General features: G+C 59.4%; 2 protein-coding genes across 4 annotated transcripts; one reads left to right on the plus strand and one right to left on the minus strand.

The window, feature by feature from the left end:
- Positions 1-862: 862 nt before the first annotated feature.
- RPS21 (ribosomal protein S21) lies at positions 863-2,142 on the plus strand. 3 transcript variants are annotated; one of them, XM_040247668.1, is made up of 6 exons: positions 863-955; positions 1,202-1,264; positions 1,342-1,405; positions 1,533-1,604; positions 1,945-2,000; positions 2,080-2,142. In XM_040247668.1, exons 2-6 carry the CDS (start codon positions 1,215-1,217, stop codon positions 2,087-2,089), a joined length of 252 nt encoding a protein of 83 aa, XP_040103602.1. In that variant the 5' UTR covers positions 863-955; positions 1,202-1,214; the 3' UTR covers positions 2,090-2,142. The 3 variants fall into 3 exon arrangements, with proteins under 3 accessions (XP_040103602.1, XP_040103603.1, XP_040103604.1); XM_040247669.1 differs by having other exon boundaries at positions 886-979; XM_040247670.1 differs by having other exon boundaries at positions 895-983.
- A 102-nt stretch (positions 2,143-2,244) lies between these two features.
- On the minus strand, positions 2,245-14,700 carry CABLES2 (Cdk5 and Abl enzyme substrate 2). The gene is made up of 10 exons (XM_040247667.1): positions 14,312-14,700; positions 9,882-9,953; positions 9,690-9,782; positions 8,510-8,587; positions 8,133-8,241; positions 7,590-7,755; positions 7,149-7,252; positions 6,926-7,032; positions 4,453-4,657; positions 2,245-4,327 (listed from the first exon to the last, which is right to left on the minus strand). The coding sequence occupies exons 1-10, from the start codon at positions 14,698-14,700 to the stop codon at positions 4,187-4,189; spliced, it is 1,464 nt and encodes a 487-aa protein (XP_040103601.1). The 3' UTR covers positions 2,245-4,186.
- Between the last annotated feature and the right edge of the window lie 841 nt (positions 14,701-15,541).

Raw genomic sequence — 15,541 nt, forward strand, 5'->3', positions numbered from 1 at the left:
GAGGTATCGGGATTTCGGAGGCTCCACTGCTGGGCTCGGCCCTGGGCAGCAGGGGCGGCGGTGTGAACAAGCTCTGGAGTCAACCCCCGAGGGGCTCTCTCTCTCATCTGAAAGATGAAGTCCCAAGGGGGTGTTTCAACTGACACGGCGGGGCACAATCACAGGATTGCGGGACGGAGGGCTCTGGAATTCTCTCTGCAGCCTGGAGTTTTTCTATTTTCTTCATTAACAGACCCTCGCACCAGGGACGGGCCTGGCATAGACTGCTCTGGGGAGGATGGAGTGGGACTGATGTGGCGGAAGGGTCTTGAGCAGGGCCGACAGTGCTGAGCACCCGCCGTGCGGGTTTGACCTGGCTCAGCCACGAGGCGTGGCCGAGCTCCTTTCTAGCTCAGACCCCGGTTTCTGGAGCAGTTAAGTTCCACTTTCGGGAGGAGCCCGTCACCCCAGCCCTGCCACTCCTCCCTCAGGACCGCAGGGCTCGCTCTTGCTCTTATAACCAGCGGCGCCCGTTCTGCGTCCATCTTCGCGGTGCTTGGCTCTGGGCTAAGACCCCCGGAGCGGTCTGTAGCTCCCACGTGCTGACAACCCGGCTCTTGCCAGCGCTCCCGCCCTCCCACCTGGGTCGGGTCCAGCCTGGGCGGCCCTTGGCACTAGCCGATCCTGGCGGCGGGAAGCGTCCACCTGGGCGAAAACCACCGCTGCGAAGACGCGCCCACCTACGGTCTCGCAAGTTCGCACCAGCCGCCCGCCCTTATCCATGGGCTACCCGGAAGTTTCAGGCCACCGAAAGCGGAAATGCATCACAGCGACGGGACAACCGCTCCCTCGCGCAAACTCGCGGCGGAGCGCGGGCCCCGGAAGTACTCGCCGAGGCCCCGCCTCACCAGCCAATAGCGCTGCCGGGGGAAGCGGCGCTTCCTTTCTGCGCTCGCGCTCATCGTGGTAACATCAGGTGGGTTGCGCGGCCGGCGTCCGGGCAAGTGGGACGGCGCGGGACCCGAGGTCGGGAGGGAGGATGCCCCGGGGTCTGGGATCGGTGCAGGAGAACGGCTTTAGGGTCCGCGGTCGGTGGGTGGGGGGACGGCGCTGGGCCCGGCATCGGGACGGGAACTTACCCAGGCGCGCGGTGGTTGGGGCTGGACTGGGAGGGGCGCGCGGACACGGTCCGCCCTCACTAAGCAGCCTTGGGGTCCCGCAGACGCTCGCTCAACATGCAGAACGACGCCGGTGAGTTCGTGGACCTGTATGTGCCGCGGAAATGGTGAGCTTCCCCGTCTCCTGCCCCTAAACCCCCCCACCCCCAACTACATCTCCCAGCTCACTGCGCTCCCCTCGCAGCTCCGCCAGCAACCGGATCATCGGCGCCAAGGACCATGCGTCCATCCAGATGAACGTGGCCGAGGTGAGCTGGGCGGCCGCTGGGTGAGGGGGCGAGGTCGGGCGGACTGGCACGTTGATTTCCAAACCTCGTTTCGACCCGAAGATGCTTGGGCACTTCTTTATGTATGACTCCTTTTTTCAATTTTTAGGTTGACAAGGTGACAGGCAGGTTCAACGGCCAGTTTAAAACCTACGCTATCTGCGGGGCCATTCGCAGGATGGTGTGTGTCTCGGGGTCCCTCGCTTACCTTGTGGGCTTTTGAACTGGAATAGCGTCCCCTTCGCTGTCCCCAAGCCTGAGCGGGTTTGTTGGCGAAATGGACTGGAGCCTGTTGGATCAGATTGTGCTGGTTGCCAGCCTCTTCCTGGGGTTGGAAATAGGACGTTCAGGATCCAAAAAAAGGGCCACCCACCTTGGAAAACCTCGGAGCTTTCCAGTTGTCACAGGGACCTCCTTGAGATCCTGTCCCCCACTGCAGAGTCGGCGGTCTGTCTGTTGCTAGCTAGTCTCCACTTGGTCCAACCGGTGGGCAGCTGGTCCCAACCTGCTTTTTCCCCTAGGGCGAGTCAGATGACTCCATTCTCCGGCTGGCCAAGGCTGATGGCATCGTCTCAAAGTAAGAGGACTGGAGTTTAGGCATTGGGGCCCAGGATGCTTCAGAAACCAGGTTTTAATGTTGTTCTTTTTTGTTCCAGGAACTTCTGACTGAAGAGAATCCTGGATATGGAATATTTGTTATAAATAAATAGTGAAATTTATCTGCTTCATTCTGTGGGTTTTTTTTTGGGGGGGGGGGGGTGGCAGGCTCTTCTGGGCTCTGGAGTGTTGGGGGTGATAGCTGAAAGAGAGCCTATGACACGTTGCAAAACCAAGTTTTTACTTAAAGCACAAATACATTACTTTTTGCAAACAGATCCTTGACACTTGATAGTGAGGTCAGACAGCCACTTAACGCACATCTTAAGTCTATGGTGCCTTCCAGGCGCTGAGGGAGTAGCCCCAGGCCCTTGGACACAGGTGTTTGGGGTGACAGTTCAGGCTGAAGTTTAATGCCTTAAATACTGGCTTCACTTGAGTACCACACGGTGGCAGCTCTTGACATTAACAAGGACACAACACACTAAAGGGAAGGTTACAGGGCCTGGTGAATGACTAGTTCTCACTATATAAACACTGTACTGCCATTCTAACATCTGTATGGAAATTCTCAAGATGTGTTCCTCAAAGCTAACTGTAAACCAGCAGGTACATTTTGGAAGTTGGTCCCTTTAGGTGCCTGTAACAGGAGTGTTCTTGAGATACTTGACACCTTCCAGGATTGCCTGGGACCTAGCAGCTTCATCCTTCAAGCCTCCTTGGTACACATCAGAGTTTGGGGGTGTTCTGGGGGGAGAACAGGAAAGAGGCACTCGATAAATAAGGTTGGGTACAGAGTTGAGCTTCGAACTCCATCCTGCAGTCCCCCTGAACCTAAGCGAGTGACCAAGGAAGAGCAGTGAGTGGGGTAGGGCAGCTGTCCTGCGCCCCCGTGGGGGTCCCTGTGCCCCCCTGGGCTGGGATCTCGCTGAGCTACTGGTGGTGGAACGCGCTGATAAAGGCTGGCATCTCTTCTGCACAAAGACCAGTCCACATGGGCAGGATGCAGTGTAGGGCTGCCCCGGCGCCCCTCCAGTGAGGTTCTTGGGACAACAGTGGGAAGCAGCTTGACGGCCCAGCCAACACGGTCCTTTCTGAGAGCAGCTGGCTGGTGAGGGAGAAGCTCCAGTCCTAGGTCTTCAGTGCTTATGGTGGGGCAGCAAGTGGGAGAACTGGGTAACATGGAGCCTGGTGAGGCGGAGGAGCTGGACACAGGCCTGCCCTTGGGGTCTTGTGTGACCAATGCTCTGGCCAAGGTGGCTTTCACTTCCTGCCTGGGAGGAAGAAGGCAGAGCCTTTACCCTTTTGAGCAGGACAGTTCAAGTGGTCTGTCTTCCTCCCCGCTGGAGGATCAAGCGTGGTCCAGGTCACATCTTCAGCAGACCTTGTTTAACCAGTTTTTGTTCCCTTAGAAAAAGACCCACAGAACCAAATCCTAAATGATAATAAATACACTTCCCCCCACAATATTGCTTAGGAAGATCAAGAACCAGCAATCCAGTCATTCTGAAGGTGCTGGGTGTCATGGGCAAGTGGGGTTTTCCAGTGAGACAGATCCCTGCGTGGTGCAGGCTGGTTCCATGGTGAGGCCAGCTGGGGTATGTGCCACCCGGGCCTTCAGGACTTCACAGTGACGCGATCCTTGGAAGAACAGAGGTCTGAGAGTAAAAAATGAGATCACAACTAACCAGGAGTCTGCCCTTGTTGGCTTAGGCTGACGCAGAGCTCTGCTTGTGGATATGGGGAGGTGGGCAGACACTCCTAGGGGCTGGGTTGGGAGGGGAGCTGGGCTGAGGGGGTTGGGGGGGTTCCACAGTGCGGTCTCCACCTCCGAAAACCCCAAATAGCCGAGATTAATGCTCCAATGGGTTAAGTCCAGCAATCCAGCGTCTGCAGTAGGGTCTGGAAACCCAGGCCTCCACGAGACACCAGTGTGGTGGCTCTGACAGCAGCAGAAGGCTGGGGACGCAAACAGGAGAAGCACGGTGGATTCACCACTGGACGCTGTAGACCGAAGTCCTGGTGCCAGAGCAGTTGTGGGCACAGGAAAATAAGAAGCACTGACAGAGCCCCAGGTCTGTTCAGTGGAACGCAGAAGGGCTCTCAAAAGTACCGTGGCGGTGTGGTGTGCTTAGGCATGGAAGCCAGGGTGTGGAGGCTGGCCGGCTAGAACTGCTGAGTGAGGCGTCTGTAATGAGGTAACACCTGGTTCTCAGGAAGGTAGAGAGCGAGCTCCAAGGCCACGAGCACTGTGAACTCAAAGCCGATGAGATCCCGTCGGTTGAACCGAAACCTTTCTTCTAACTTCTGCGTCCAAGAAGAAAGGGGGATTGAACCGGGCCCCTCCTCAGGGTCCGGGCCGGGGCGGGGGCGGGGGTGCAGCCCTCCTCTGAAACCCGGTGGGTTAGGGGCGGGGGCGGGCCTGTACTCACGTCGATGAGTTGCTTCACGTCGCTCTTGCGCAGGTCGCTGCTTATCTTGGCGGCCAGCAGCACGCAGGCGCCGGCGCATAGCTTGCGGTTCTGCTTGTTGAGCTTACCCTGCAACACCAGCTTCTCGAAGTACACATAGGCCATGGACACGGTCACAGGCTCCAAGCCACACTCCTCGGACAGGTTCCGCATTTCTCGTTTCAAACTGTGGGTTCACAGGGAGCCACAGGCTGTGGGGCTGGGAAGTGGCCACTCCTCGCTTGGGGGACGTGTCTTTGGGCCCTGGGAAAAATGCCGTTTCCTCCCAGAGGTGCTGCCCAGCACGAGGGCCCATAGCTGGGATGGTGGGGGCCAGCGGCAGACTGCTCTTGGTCATTGCTCGGCCTACAGCACCCGCACTGTCCACAAACGGACACCACAGAGGACTGGGTCCCTGCGCTCCTGTGGCAGCAAGGGGACTGGTGTGGGGAGGTAAGGGCAGGGCCAAGGCACCTAGGGGGTGTGGGCAGCTCGTGTGGGGCCTTGACCTCCTACCGATCAGGTGGGGACAGTCAGCGGCCAGCTCAGGGGCTGTGGGTGCTGGTGTGGGGGCCCCCACAGGTGCAGGCAGGAATAAGCAGCAGCCAGGGCTCGATAAAGGACAGAAATGGTATGGACCTAACAGAAGCAGAAGATATTAAGAAGAGGTGGCAAGAATACACAGAAGAACTGTACAAAAAAAATCTTCGCGACCCAGACAATCACGATGGTGTGATCACTCACCTAGAGCCAGACATCCTGGAATGTGAAGTCAAGTGGGCCTTAGAAAGCATCACTATGAACAAAGCTAGTGGAGGTGAAAGAATTCCAGTTGAGCCATTTCAAATCCTGAAAGATGACGCTGTGAAAGTGCTGCACTCGATATGCCAGCACATTTGGAAGACTCAGCAGTGGCCACAGGACTGGAAAAGGTCAGTTTTCATTCCAATCCCAAAGAAAGGCAATGCCAAAGAATGCTCAAACTACCGCACAATTGCACTCATCTCACATGCTAGTAAAATAATGCTCAAAATTCTCCAAGCCAGGCTTCAGCAATATGTGAACCGTGAACTTCCAGATGTTCAAGCTGGTTTTAGAAAAGGCAGAGGAACCAGAGATCAAACTGCCAACATCCACTGGATCATCGAAAAAGCAAGAGTTCCAGAAAAACATCGATTTCTGCTTTATTGACTATGCCAAAACCTTTGACTGTGTGGATCACAATAAACTGTGGAAAATTCTTCAAGAGATGGGAATACCAGACCACCTGAACTGCCTCTTGAGAAATCTGTATGCAGGTCAGGAAGCAACAGTTAGAACTGGACATGGAACAACAGACTGGTTCCAAATAGGAAAAGGAGTACATCAAGCCTGCATATTGTTACCCTGCTTATTTAACTTATATGCAGAGTACATCATGAGAAACGCTGGGCTGGAAGAAGCACAAGCTGGAATCAAGAATGCCAGGAGAAATATCAATAATCTCAGATATGCAAATGACACCACCCTCATGGCAGAAAGTAAAGAGGAACTAAAAAGCCTCTTGATGAAAGTGAAAGAGGAGAGTGAAAAAGTTGGCTTAAAGCTCAACATTCAGAAAACTAAGATCATGGCATCTGGTCCCATCACTTCATGGGAAATAGATGGAGAAACAGTGGAAACAGTGTCAGAATTTATTTTAGGGGGCTCCAAAAATCACTGCAGATGGTGACTGCAACCATGAATTTAAAAGATGCTTACTCCTTGGAAGAAAAGTTATGAGCAACCTAGATAGCATATTGAAAAGCAGAGACATTACTTTGCCAACAAAGGTCTGTCTAGTCAAGGCTATGGTTTTTCCAGAGGTCATGTATGGATATAAGAGTTGGACTGTGAAGAAAGCTGAGCGCCGAAGGACTGATGCTTTTGAACTGTGGTGTTGGAGAAGACTCTTTGAGAGTCCTTTGGACTGCAAGGAGATCAAACCAGTCCATCCTAAAGGAGATCAGTCCTGGGTGTTCATTGGAAGGACTGATGCTGAAACTCCAATACTTTGGCCACCTCATGCGAAGAGTTGACTCATTGGAAAAGACTTTGATGCTGGGAGGGATTGGGGGCAGGAGAAGAGGACGACAGAGGATGAGATGGCTGGATGGCATCACTGACTCGATGGACGTGAGTTTGCGTAAACTCCGAGAGTTGGTGATGGACAGGGAGGCCTGGCGTGCTGTGATTCATGGGGTCGCAAAGAGTTGGACACGACTGAGCGACTGAGCTGAACTGAGGGCGCCTGACCAAGGAGGTGGTAGAGAGCTGCCGGGGTTGGTTGGGCTGGACGGAAGGAGGGTGGGCTTAGGAGAGGGGCCTTGGGTTTCTCAAGCTCAGGACTCCATGGGGGATGAGAGAGAAGGGCCGAGCCAGCTGGGCTGTGGGCACGGGGACGCCACAGGCTTGGGGACAACTGAGGCCTCCTCACCTCCTGATCTTGCTCAGTGTCAGCCTGATGTGGGGGAACTTCTCCCGGAAGGTCTCGTTCATGTCCTTCTTGAGGTCGGAGGGCTTCACGTACTCAATCACCGTGGTCTGCAGCAGAGAAGACCATCCCCATGCAGCTTGGGGGCACCTGCCCGGCCAGGGGAGGCGGGTGCACACCCCTTCAGTGACGAACCCTCAGCCACCCCCGGGGGTGACCCCCCTACCATGTAGGACGCAAAGATGAGCACACGCTTGTGCTTGCCGCAGGGCCACTGAGGGTCATCTAGCAGATTGGGGTTGTACTCCAGGGCATCCCCTGCGTCAGCCCCTGTGGGCAGAGGGCAGCCCTGACCCACCACAAGCCCAGAGCTTGGGTCAGCGGTTATGCCGACCCCAGCCTGGGGCAGGACCTGTCAGCGCCAGGGGGCAGCTGGGTGGAGGGTGTCATTGTAGGACAAGGAGAATGGGGTTCAGGGGCTCCAGGCGTGGTCCTCTCTCCTGGGGCTGGGTGGGAGGAAGGATGCCCTGATGACGAAGGACCCCTGGAGCCGTTGGTGAGGGTCCCACCCTGAGAGAGGTCATGGCCAGCCTGCTCCCCAAGGACCATGGGCTGGGATGTGACACCGGGGCCACCTGTCCTGCCCCTAGTCAGGGCCCTTGGCTACCTAGCTCCGAGCCGGCTGGTGCTGCCCTGGGTGGGACAGGTTTGCAGCGGGACCCCAGCAGAGTGCGGGGCACGCTGGGCCGGGGCTGAGGCGCTGGGCCGTGGCTGTCTGGCTTGAGCGTGACCAGGGCGTTGGTGGGGTACAGGAACTTGGCGTAAGATACAACCTGGAGAGGGAGCGCGTCTGGCTCAGCCCTGCTGCCCCGTCCAAGACCAGAGGTCCAGTGAGCTCCCTCCCGGCCGCCACAGCTCCCACTACCCAGGACTGATACTGCTCACTCCCTCCGAGGTTCCAGAATGCCCCATCCTTCACTGGGATCTGCAGCTGGAACTTCTCCTGGTCCAGGAGTCCTGAGCCCCTCACCCTCACCACTAGAGCCGATCTTGTCACCCAGCCACCAGACTGGTCTGCACAGGCTTCTTGGCCTCCTCCCACGGGGACCTCACAGTTGAGAGGATTTCAGTCGAACACATCTTTGAGTCTACTTTCCCGGAAGACATGCATAAGCCCTGTGCCCCCACTGAGCATGGCGCCAGCTCCCACCTTTCCATCTGCCCCCAGTTCAACACCTTCCAACTGGAAGACCATCTCGGAAGACACAGAAACGCCACCAGATGGGTGCCTCTGCTTCTGGCTGTCCAATCTCAGGTCACTGCAACGCATAGGACGGTACACAGCTGCCACTCCCCACTGCTGACCTCGCGGAGGCTGGGAGCTGAGTCTGAGGCTGGCAGCACCCCCACCTCCGTACCCTTGAGCAGGAATGTCCCAGGTACCCATGTCTAGCAGCACCTCCCAGAGAACCAGGACCCAAAGGGCCTTTGGAGCCCCTGAGAAACTTGAGCAGAAGCTGGTCTGCTGGCCCCTGGATAAAGCTGTGAGGGTGTGGAGCCCCCGCTGTGTGGGGGTCAGCCACTCACCTGACTCGCAGGCCTTCTCCATAGGGTAGGATTGAGAAGGCCGCGCACAAGGACCGTCTAGCGCAGATCAGCACGATCCTGCAGGAGGGACGGGTCAGAACAGGGTGGCTGGCATTTCCCAGGAGAGCCCTTCCTGCCTGGATTAAGGCTGGGCTCGTCCCAAGGGTCAGGGGACGGCCAGCTAAGGGGGCCCAGTGCCAGGGTTGGTCCATCTGGCCGCCCAGCTTTCGCCAATCTTTCTAGGAGGGCATTGTGTCTCAGTGAGCGCAGCCCTCCCACGTGACGTACAACACTGTGCAGGCAGGGTGGAAGCCGGAGGCTAGGTCATCCAGGAGAGAACAGGCTGTGCAGGACAGCAGAGGCTAGGTGAAGGAGCCAGTCCCCAGGCATCCCAGGAGGGCAGAAGCCTAAGAGCATCAGGAAGCCCCAACTTCCACGTCCCAAGCCAAAGTGGCCCGAGAGGGGCCCTATGTGGGAGGACACATGGCAGGAGGGCTGGCCTTTCTTCCCTCTGGGCACAGCTCTGCCTGGCCCAGCCCCAGTCCAGCAGGGAGGACGATGGTAGGGGACCCCTTTCCTGGCCAGGCTAGCACTCAGTCTGCCTGCGGTCTGCTCCTAAGCACTAGATGGAGCCCGTCATAGGGAAAGTGTTGGGGGTCCTGGACTGTCTGAGCTACGGCCACCATGGGGAAGACTCAGCACTCCCCAGGTAGGGCTACCTGGTGGGTACCTGGGCACGGCCTCCAGCAGGAAGGGTTACTCAAGGTCAGGACGATGGCCTCAGGGCCAGGAGGGTGGGGCGTGAGGGACATGGGCACCAGGGACCCGGCGTCTCCCACACAAGGCCTCCGAGGGCTGTGCGCCCGGCTCAGGGAAGCCAGGTGCCCTCTGTGTTTCCTTCTCCCCTGGCCACCCCACCACTCTGCCTGTCCGCACTGTGTTCTCAATGTTCAGCATTTCTACTCAAGACCAGAATATACTGGGCAGCCCCTCGCCCAGGACGTGCTGTGGACTCCAGCGCTCAGGGTGGGTGGGAGCCAAGGAGGGTCCACCTCCAAGGGGACAAGGGACGGGCTGTGGGGACGAGTCTCCTGAGCTGAAGGAAGACAGGGCTGCTGACACAGGCGGGACGAGGCCCTGCCGGGCCAGATGGAGGACACGGTGGGCCGCGCGCCTGTACCTGCTGTTCCTGGTGTCGTATTGCCGCATGTTCTTAATGAAGTGTGTCTTCTTCAGGCCTTTGTGTCTCGGGGATCCGGATATGTGTTTGGTTCTGCAGGTGAAAAGCAGGTCACTCTGCCCCTCCCAGACCCATCCTGGCCCCAGGAGAGAGACGGGGGACACAGGCAGGGGATTCAGGCGGGGTCCTTACCTTTGACCCGAGGGACATCCCACTGTGTCTTCCAGAAACTCGAGGGAGCAGCGTTGGGACGCCACACGCCTTCTGTGAGGAGGATAGAAGGGCCTTAGGGGGTGGGGGCTCAGGGGGCAGACGGCAGGCTGCCTCGGTACCGGGTTCTGCTCTCGGGAAGGGGGCCCAGGTCATGGGCCAGAAGCAGGTCTGCAGGCAGATCCAAGTGCTGGGCAGGGCCACCAGAGGCCAGAAGAGCCTGAGGTGGGGCGGAGTGCTGAGACGAAAGGCTAGTCTGCCCGCCGCCTCTCGAAGCTCAGCCTAGGGGTCCCGAGAGCTCCCTCGGACCTAGGAATGGGGTGAGACAGGTCATGCGTGCCCACAGCAGGCTGCAGGCAGAAGTACCTCTGGAAGGGACCTAGTGGAAGCCTGGAAAGGGGACATGGGGGCCTGGCAGTGGCTCTGCAGGGCTGAAGGGCAGACAAGCACACGTCCCGCCAACCCACTCTGCCCATCTCAGAGTGTGGAGCGACCACCAGCACTGACACAGCCTGCTCAGTCCCTGGCCAGGGACACCCAGGAGCCTCTCCCTCTCAGCCAGGTCACCCTCACTGCCCTCCGCTCCTTGTGCCAGCCCTTCCCCTGCCTCAGGGCCCTCGCCGGGGTTGTTCCTTCCGTATGGACCCTCCTTCTCCAGGTCCTCCCGTGGCTATATCCCCCTCAACTGGATGCTCAGCTCACAAGTGGCCCTCATCCTCCCACGCAGCCCTGGCATCACCCGTGATCCTGGGACCACGTCTCAGGGACTGTCCGTTCCTGCCTGTTGCCCAGCAACCAGGAATGCCCCAGGTAGGGGCTGGGTAAGCACCGACCCACAGTCGGCAATGAGGCAGGACCTGCCCTGCCCTGAGACGGTGCCCTGCTGGAGGTGGGCATGCAGAAAGGACTCAAGCCGGGCAGCGAAGCTGGCCCAGTGGAGACCAGACCATCCCTGGGGAGGTGTGTGCGTCGCACCCCACAGGCGGGCTCAGAGGCCCCAGGAGCAGTCCTGCGTGGCTTTCTCAGGCTCTCTTCCTCAGGTAATTTCCCAGGTGGGGCCCAATGGCTCCTGCACACCTGGGACCTCACTGACAGGGCCTGGGCCAGCGGCGGTCTCCATGGCGGTGCCTGGCAGATGCCATGGGCCCTTGGGGGCACAATCAGCGCCCACACCCCAAAGCCTATAGGCTGCTTGACCTTTGACCTGGCTCCTCCTGCTTGTCTCGGGTCCCTGAGGGAGAGGCCTTTCCCCTCAGCAAGCTGAGCACCTGAGCCCCTGTCCCATCTGGTTTCGTGCACCGCTGTCTTCATTGTTGTCTCCTTTTATCTTTCCTTATTTTAAGCATCTTACACATCAAGTCAGTCCTCACAGCCCTCAGTATACAGGGGCCAAACTGAGGCACAGAGCCAGTGGGGGCGGGCCTGGGAACTGCATCCCACGAGCTTTGTGCACCAGCCTCTGCTGCCAGACTCTGCTACCTGCTGCCCTCCTGACCACGGCAGGGGCGCTGGAATCAAGGCCACTCCGTGTTCTCAGGGCTCCTTCCCTGAACCTAGCCGGTGTCTGGGTGCAGAGACAGGGACAGCGCTGACAAGGCACCACGAATTCTGAGCACAGACCAGGCTGGCCAAGTGAGGGGCTGCTGCTTTCCTGCCTCCCTCCCACCCCACTCCAGAGGAGAGGCCTGCAGCCGGAGGGAGGCCGAGAGCCCTGCTGGGACGAGGCTTTCCAAGATTGCCAGAGGGAACCCTGCTGCTGCATGAAGCTGCCAGGCTTTCCATGGGGGAGGGGAGTGGGACGCAGCGGCAGAGGAGGAGGGCACAGGCCTGGTGGGGCAGGTGGAGCACCTGAACGCCCGCTTCTGACCAGCTGGGGAAGCCTGGAACCTGCCAAGTGTTAAGGGACCACGGTGTTGATATGAACAGAAAATTCTAGGGAGTCTGAAGTTCGAGGAAAGAAAATAAGGGTTCCGAGGATTCACTCCCTGGCTCAGCGAAAAAGCCACACCAGACTGTGCCTGAGTGTGGCACACGGACTCTCCACCATGAGCCGAGCTGTGAGCATGCCCTGGGCAGCCTAGATGTAACAAGAGTCTCCATTCCCCGGCCCTGGTCTGGCCAAGCCACCCTTGCTGAGCCTGGCCATCCATCTGATTTTCCAACAGCCCCTCTGGCAGGTAGTACTTAACACAAACCCATTTCACAGGGAAGCAAACTGAGGCTCAGAGGGGCGGTTTCACCTGCTCCAAGTCACAGAGCTCATAAGGAGTGGAGTCAGAATTCCAACCAGGTCTGTTCCCAGAGCCTGGCTCAGACCACTCCTCTCATGACACAGACTTTGGGAAAAGACCCTCAGCACTCTCTCCATGCCCAGAACAAGTGTCCCTTGAAGCCCACAGCCAGTAGCTGGCAGCCTACTTTGTTAGGCCAGCCACCCTCCCACACTCAGCAGTGACTATCCACGGCCCTGCCTCTGGACTCCCGGAGCACAGAGAAACGGACAGTGCCCACCCCAGGAACCCTCCATCCGTCAGACCCAAGGGCGGGGCCTTGGGCTCAGTAGCAGAAACTGAGGCGGGGCAGAGTCTGCGTGGGCAGGTGCAGCCTGAAGGGCAGGAAGGACATCTGACCGGGGATGTGAAGGCCAAGTGGGAGTGAGGGCCTCACACAGCGGACAGCCGTGCCACTGTGTCCTAGAGCAGCTTGAAGGAGACCTGATGTGATCAGGAAACTGTCCTTGGGTTGAGGGCCGCCAGGAGACAGGACCCCTTTGTGGGAGTCTGCCAATCAAGGACAAGCAGGCTTTGGGGCTGTTTTAAAGTAGACTGACTTCCACCAAGAAAACAGTCTTTTCTCCTCTCGGTCACATCGGGTAAGCAGCCCTATCTCCCTAGGGACATGGTACACTTACTGCCACTTTTGGGACAAACAGACCACTCTGTCCCAACCAGCCCCCGACTCCCTTCAGAGCCCTGGCCAGGCTCGTCTGCAGACAGGATCAGGCTTCTTAGCCTGTGCAGATGCAGCTCTTGCTGAAGTCTACCTACGTAGTGTGACAGTGGCCTCAGGGCCACTCAGAAGGACTCCGAATGTAGAGTCAAGAAATCTAGCCACAAGCACCATACCCTGGCCTCCACCTCTCAACCGAAGTCCCTCAGAAGAACCCATTACCCGGAACTGCCTGAGGACCAGGGCTGCGAGGCAGCGATAGCCAGTGCAGCCGTCATGACCTACAGGTAAGAAGAGCCTCTGGACTCCAGGGGACTGCAGTGAGTTCAAGGTCTCGGCCCACCCACGTGCAGCACCAGCTTCGGGACTCTGCATATCTCCAGGGCCTGCGAAAGGGTCTCTGGGGGAAGGAAGTGGGGTGTCCAGCACCCAGAGCATGTGGGCAGGGGGCACAGACTAGAGTGGCAGGGGTCAGGGTCAGGGAGGCTCTGAGATGGGTGAGGGGCAGGGAAAGAGCCTGCGACCTGGGATGTGACGGGCCCAGGGTCACTTAGCTCAGAGAGGATAAAAGAGGAGAGGGTGAAGGGGGGCTCCAGGGACTAGCAGCTGTGGGCTGGGAGTGTGGCCCGGTGTGGAAGACTCTGGGGAAAGGTCACAGTGCAGGGAAGATCCCTGGCCCACAGGCATTTCCCCAGTTCAGAGAACGAAGGGGAATGTATGGTGGACGTTTATGAGTCCCTGTGTCCAGTGAACTGATAAAATGGGCTGGGGAGGGGCGTGTGTGTCTGGAGCAGACAGGGCTCCGTGTCTGAGGGCTGACAAGGGTTGAGGGAACCCTGACCTGTGTTCAGGGTCTGACAAGATCGAGAAGACCCTGACCTCGTATTCAGGGGTGGCAGGATTAAGGGGACCATGACCCTTAAGTCTGGGGATCAACAAGGCCCAAGGAAACCCTAACATACATGTCCAGGGGGTTGACAGATCCCAGAAGACTCTTGACTCTGACACCTTAGGCTGGGGAGGGGCCCAGGCAAGACTCCCTTCCGGGACTGGCAAGACCCAGGACACCCTAAGTCTCTGTCCCTCACTGACAGGGCCCGGGACACCCCAACATGTGTCTGGGGCTCACAGGGGATCAGGGTCACCTCCTGATCTCCAAGTCCTATGCTGATAGGTCACTCGGCCCTGTGTCATGGGCTGATCCTGGTTTTCCGTAGGTCACCTCAGCCCCATGTTATGAACTGAGCCAGCCCACGGCCACCTCGCCACCCTGCCCACTGTGCTGATGGCCCCAGGTCACTCCAACCCTATGTCCACCCAGCCAGGGCCACTCCACTGACCCGGAGCCCAGTTACCCCAACTCTGAACCCTGGGTGACTGCCAGGTGACCCCGACCCCCGCGCTGACCCAGCCTCGGGCTACTCCGCCGCCCCCAGGCTCCAGGTGACCCGGGCCGCACTCACCTTTGGCGCTGCCCGTCCAGGCCCAGGCCGAGGCCGAGGCCCAAGCCGGTGGGCGCGGGAGCAGGGCTGAGCAGGCCCTGGGGCGCTGAGGTCCTGCCTCCGGGCCCGGGCAGGGGCAGACCGGCGGGGGGCGCGGGCGGCGGCGGAGGCGGAGGCGGCGGCGGCGCCGGAGGCTCGCGGGTCTCGGTGGGCGGTGGCGGCGGCGCCGGGGGCTTCTCTCCCCCGGGACCCAGGCTCGGGGGCCGTCCGTCCAAGGAGATGTTGTTGAGGAAGAAGAGCGCGGCCTGGCGGCGCCGTGAGTCCCCGCGCCTCCGCAGCGCCTGTGGCGCTGCCCTGGTGGCGGGGCCGGGGGACGTGCCCGGCGCTCCACCCGCCGCGGCTGCGGCCATCCTCCGACTGAGCCCGCCGCCCGCCGGCCGCCGCCCGCCAGCTCGCGCACGCGCCCGGGCCCGCGGCCGATTGGCCGGGGCGCACCCCCATGCAAATATATCGCCATCGCGCCCGCCCATTGGCTAGCGCGGCGCCGGGGGCGGGGCGCTCCCCTGGGTCCTAGAGTCGGTTCACATGCTTCCCTGGGGAATCTAGGAGCCGCGAGTCTGCCTGTGGCTGGGCCCGCGAGGCCTGACTCGGGGCGAGTGGTGGCGTCGCCGCGGGTTCGAGTCCCCGGCTCAGAAGTCGCGGCCCCGGGACTCCAGTGCCCTATTCCTTTTGCTGGGCTGCGGCGTTCGTGGTCAGCCTCCGTCCTGCCTGTCTTTAGGCTCCACTTCCCCTCTCAGGGTGTGTGTCTTTGCGCGGTGGGGATGGGGCTGAGGTGCAGGACTGGAGCTGTGGCACCCGCCATCAGAGGTCTGGGCGGCCCCTCGAGGAGCTCCAAGAATGACTGTCGATGCCACCTGGTCTCCTCCAGCGACTGAAGACCGCAGGCCCAAGGGGAGAAGGCACCTGCCTGGGGTGGCAGGCAGGGTGTGCTGGAGCTTCAGCCCCAGGCAGAGTCCTGCACTTCTGTCCCTCAGCAGCAAAGTGACCTTGAATCTGCGGGGTACCAGGCCTTCTGTTCCCGGCCCAGACTCCAGAGCCAGTGGCTTCATGCTCAGGAGCCTACCTGCGTCTCGCAGGGCAGAGTCGTATGCTCAGGAGCCCACCTGTGTCTCGCAGGACAGGGTCGTATGGCCACCTGTACAGCATAGGCCCGCTCTGTCCAGCTTTCTGCCTGTAGGTTTACTCATCCTT

Source organism: Oryx dammah, unplaced genomic scaffold (genome assembly GCF_014754425.2).
Source record: "Oryx dammah isolate SB20612 unplaced genomic scaffold, SCBI_Odam_1.1 HiC_scaffold_10, whole genome shotgun sequence".
Classification (NCBI taxonomy): domain Eukaryota; kingdom Metazoa; phylum Chordata; class Mammalia; order Artiodactyla; family Bovidae; genus Oryx; species Oryx dammah.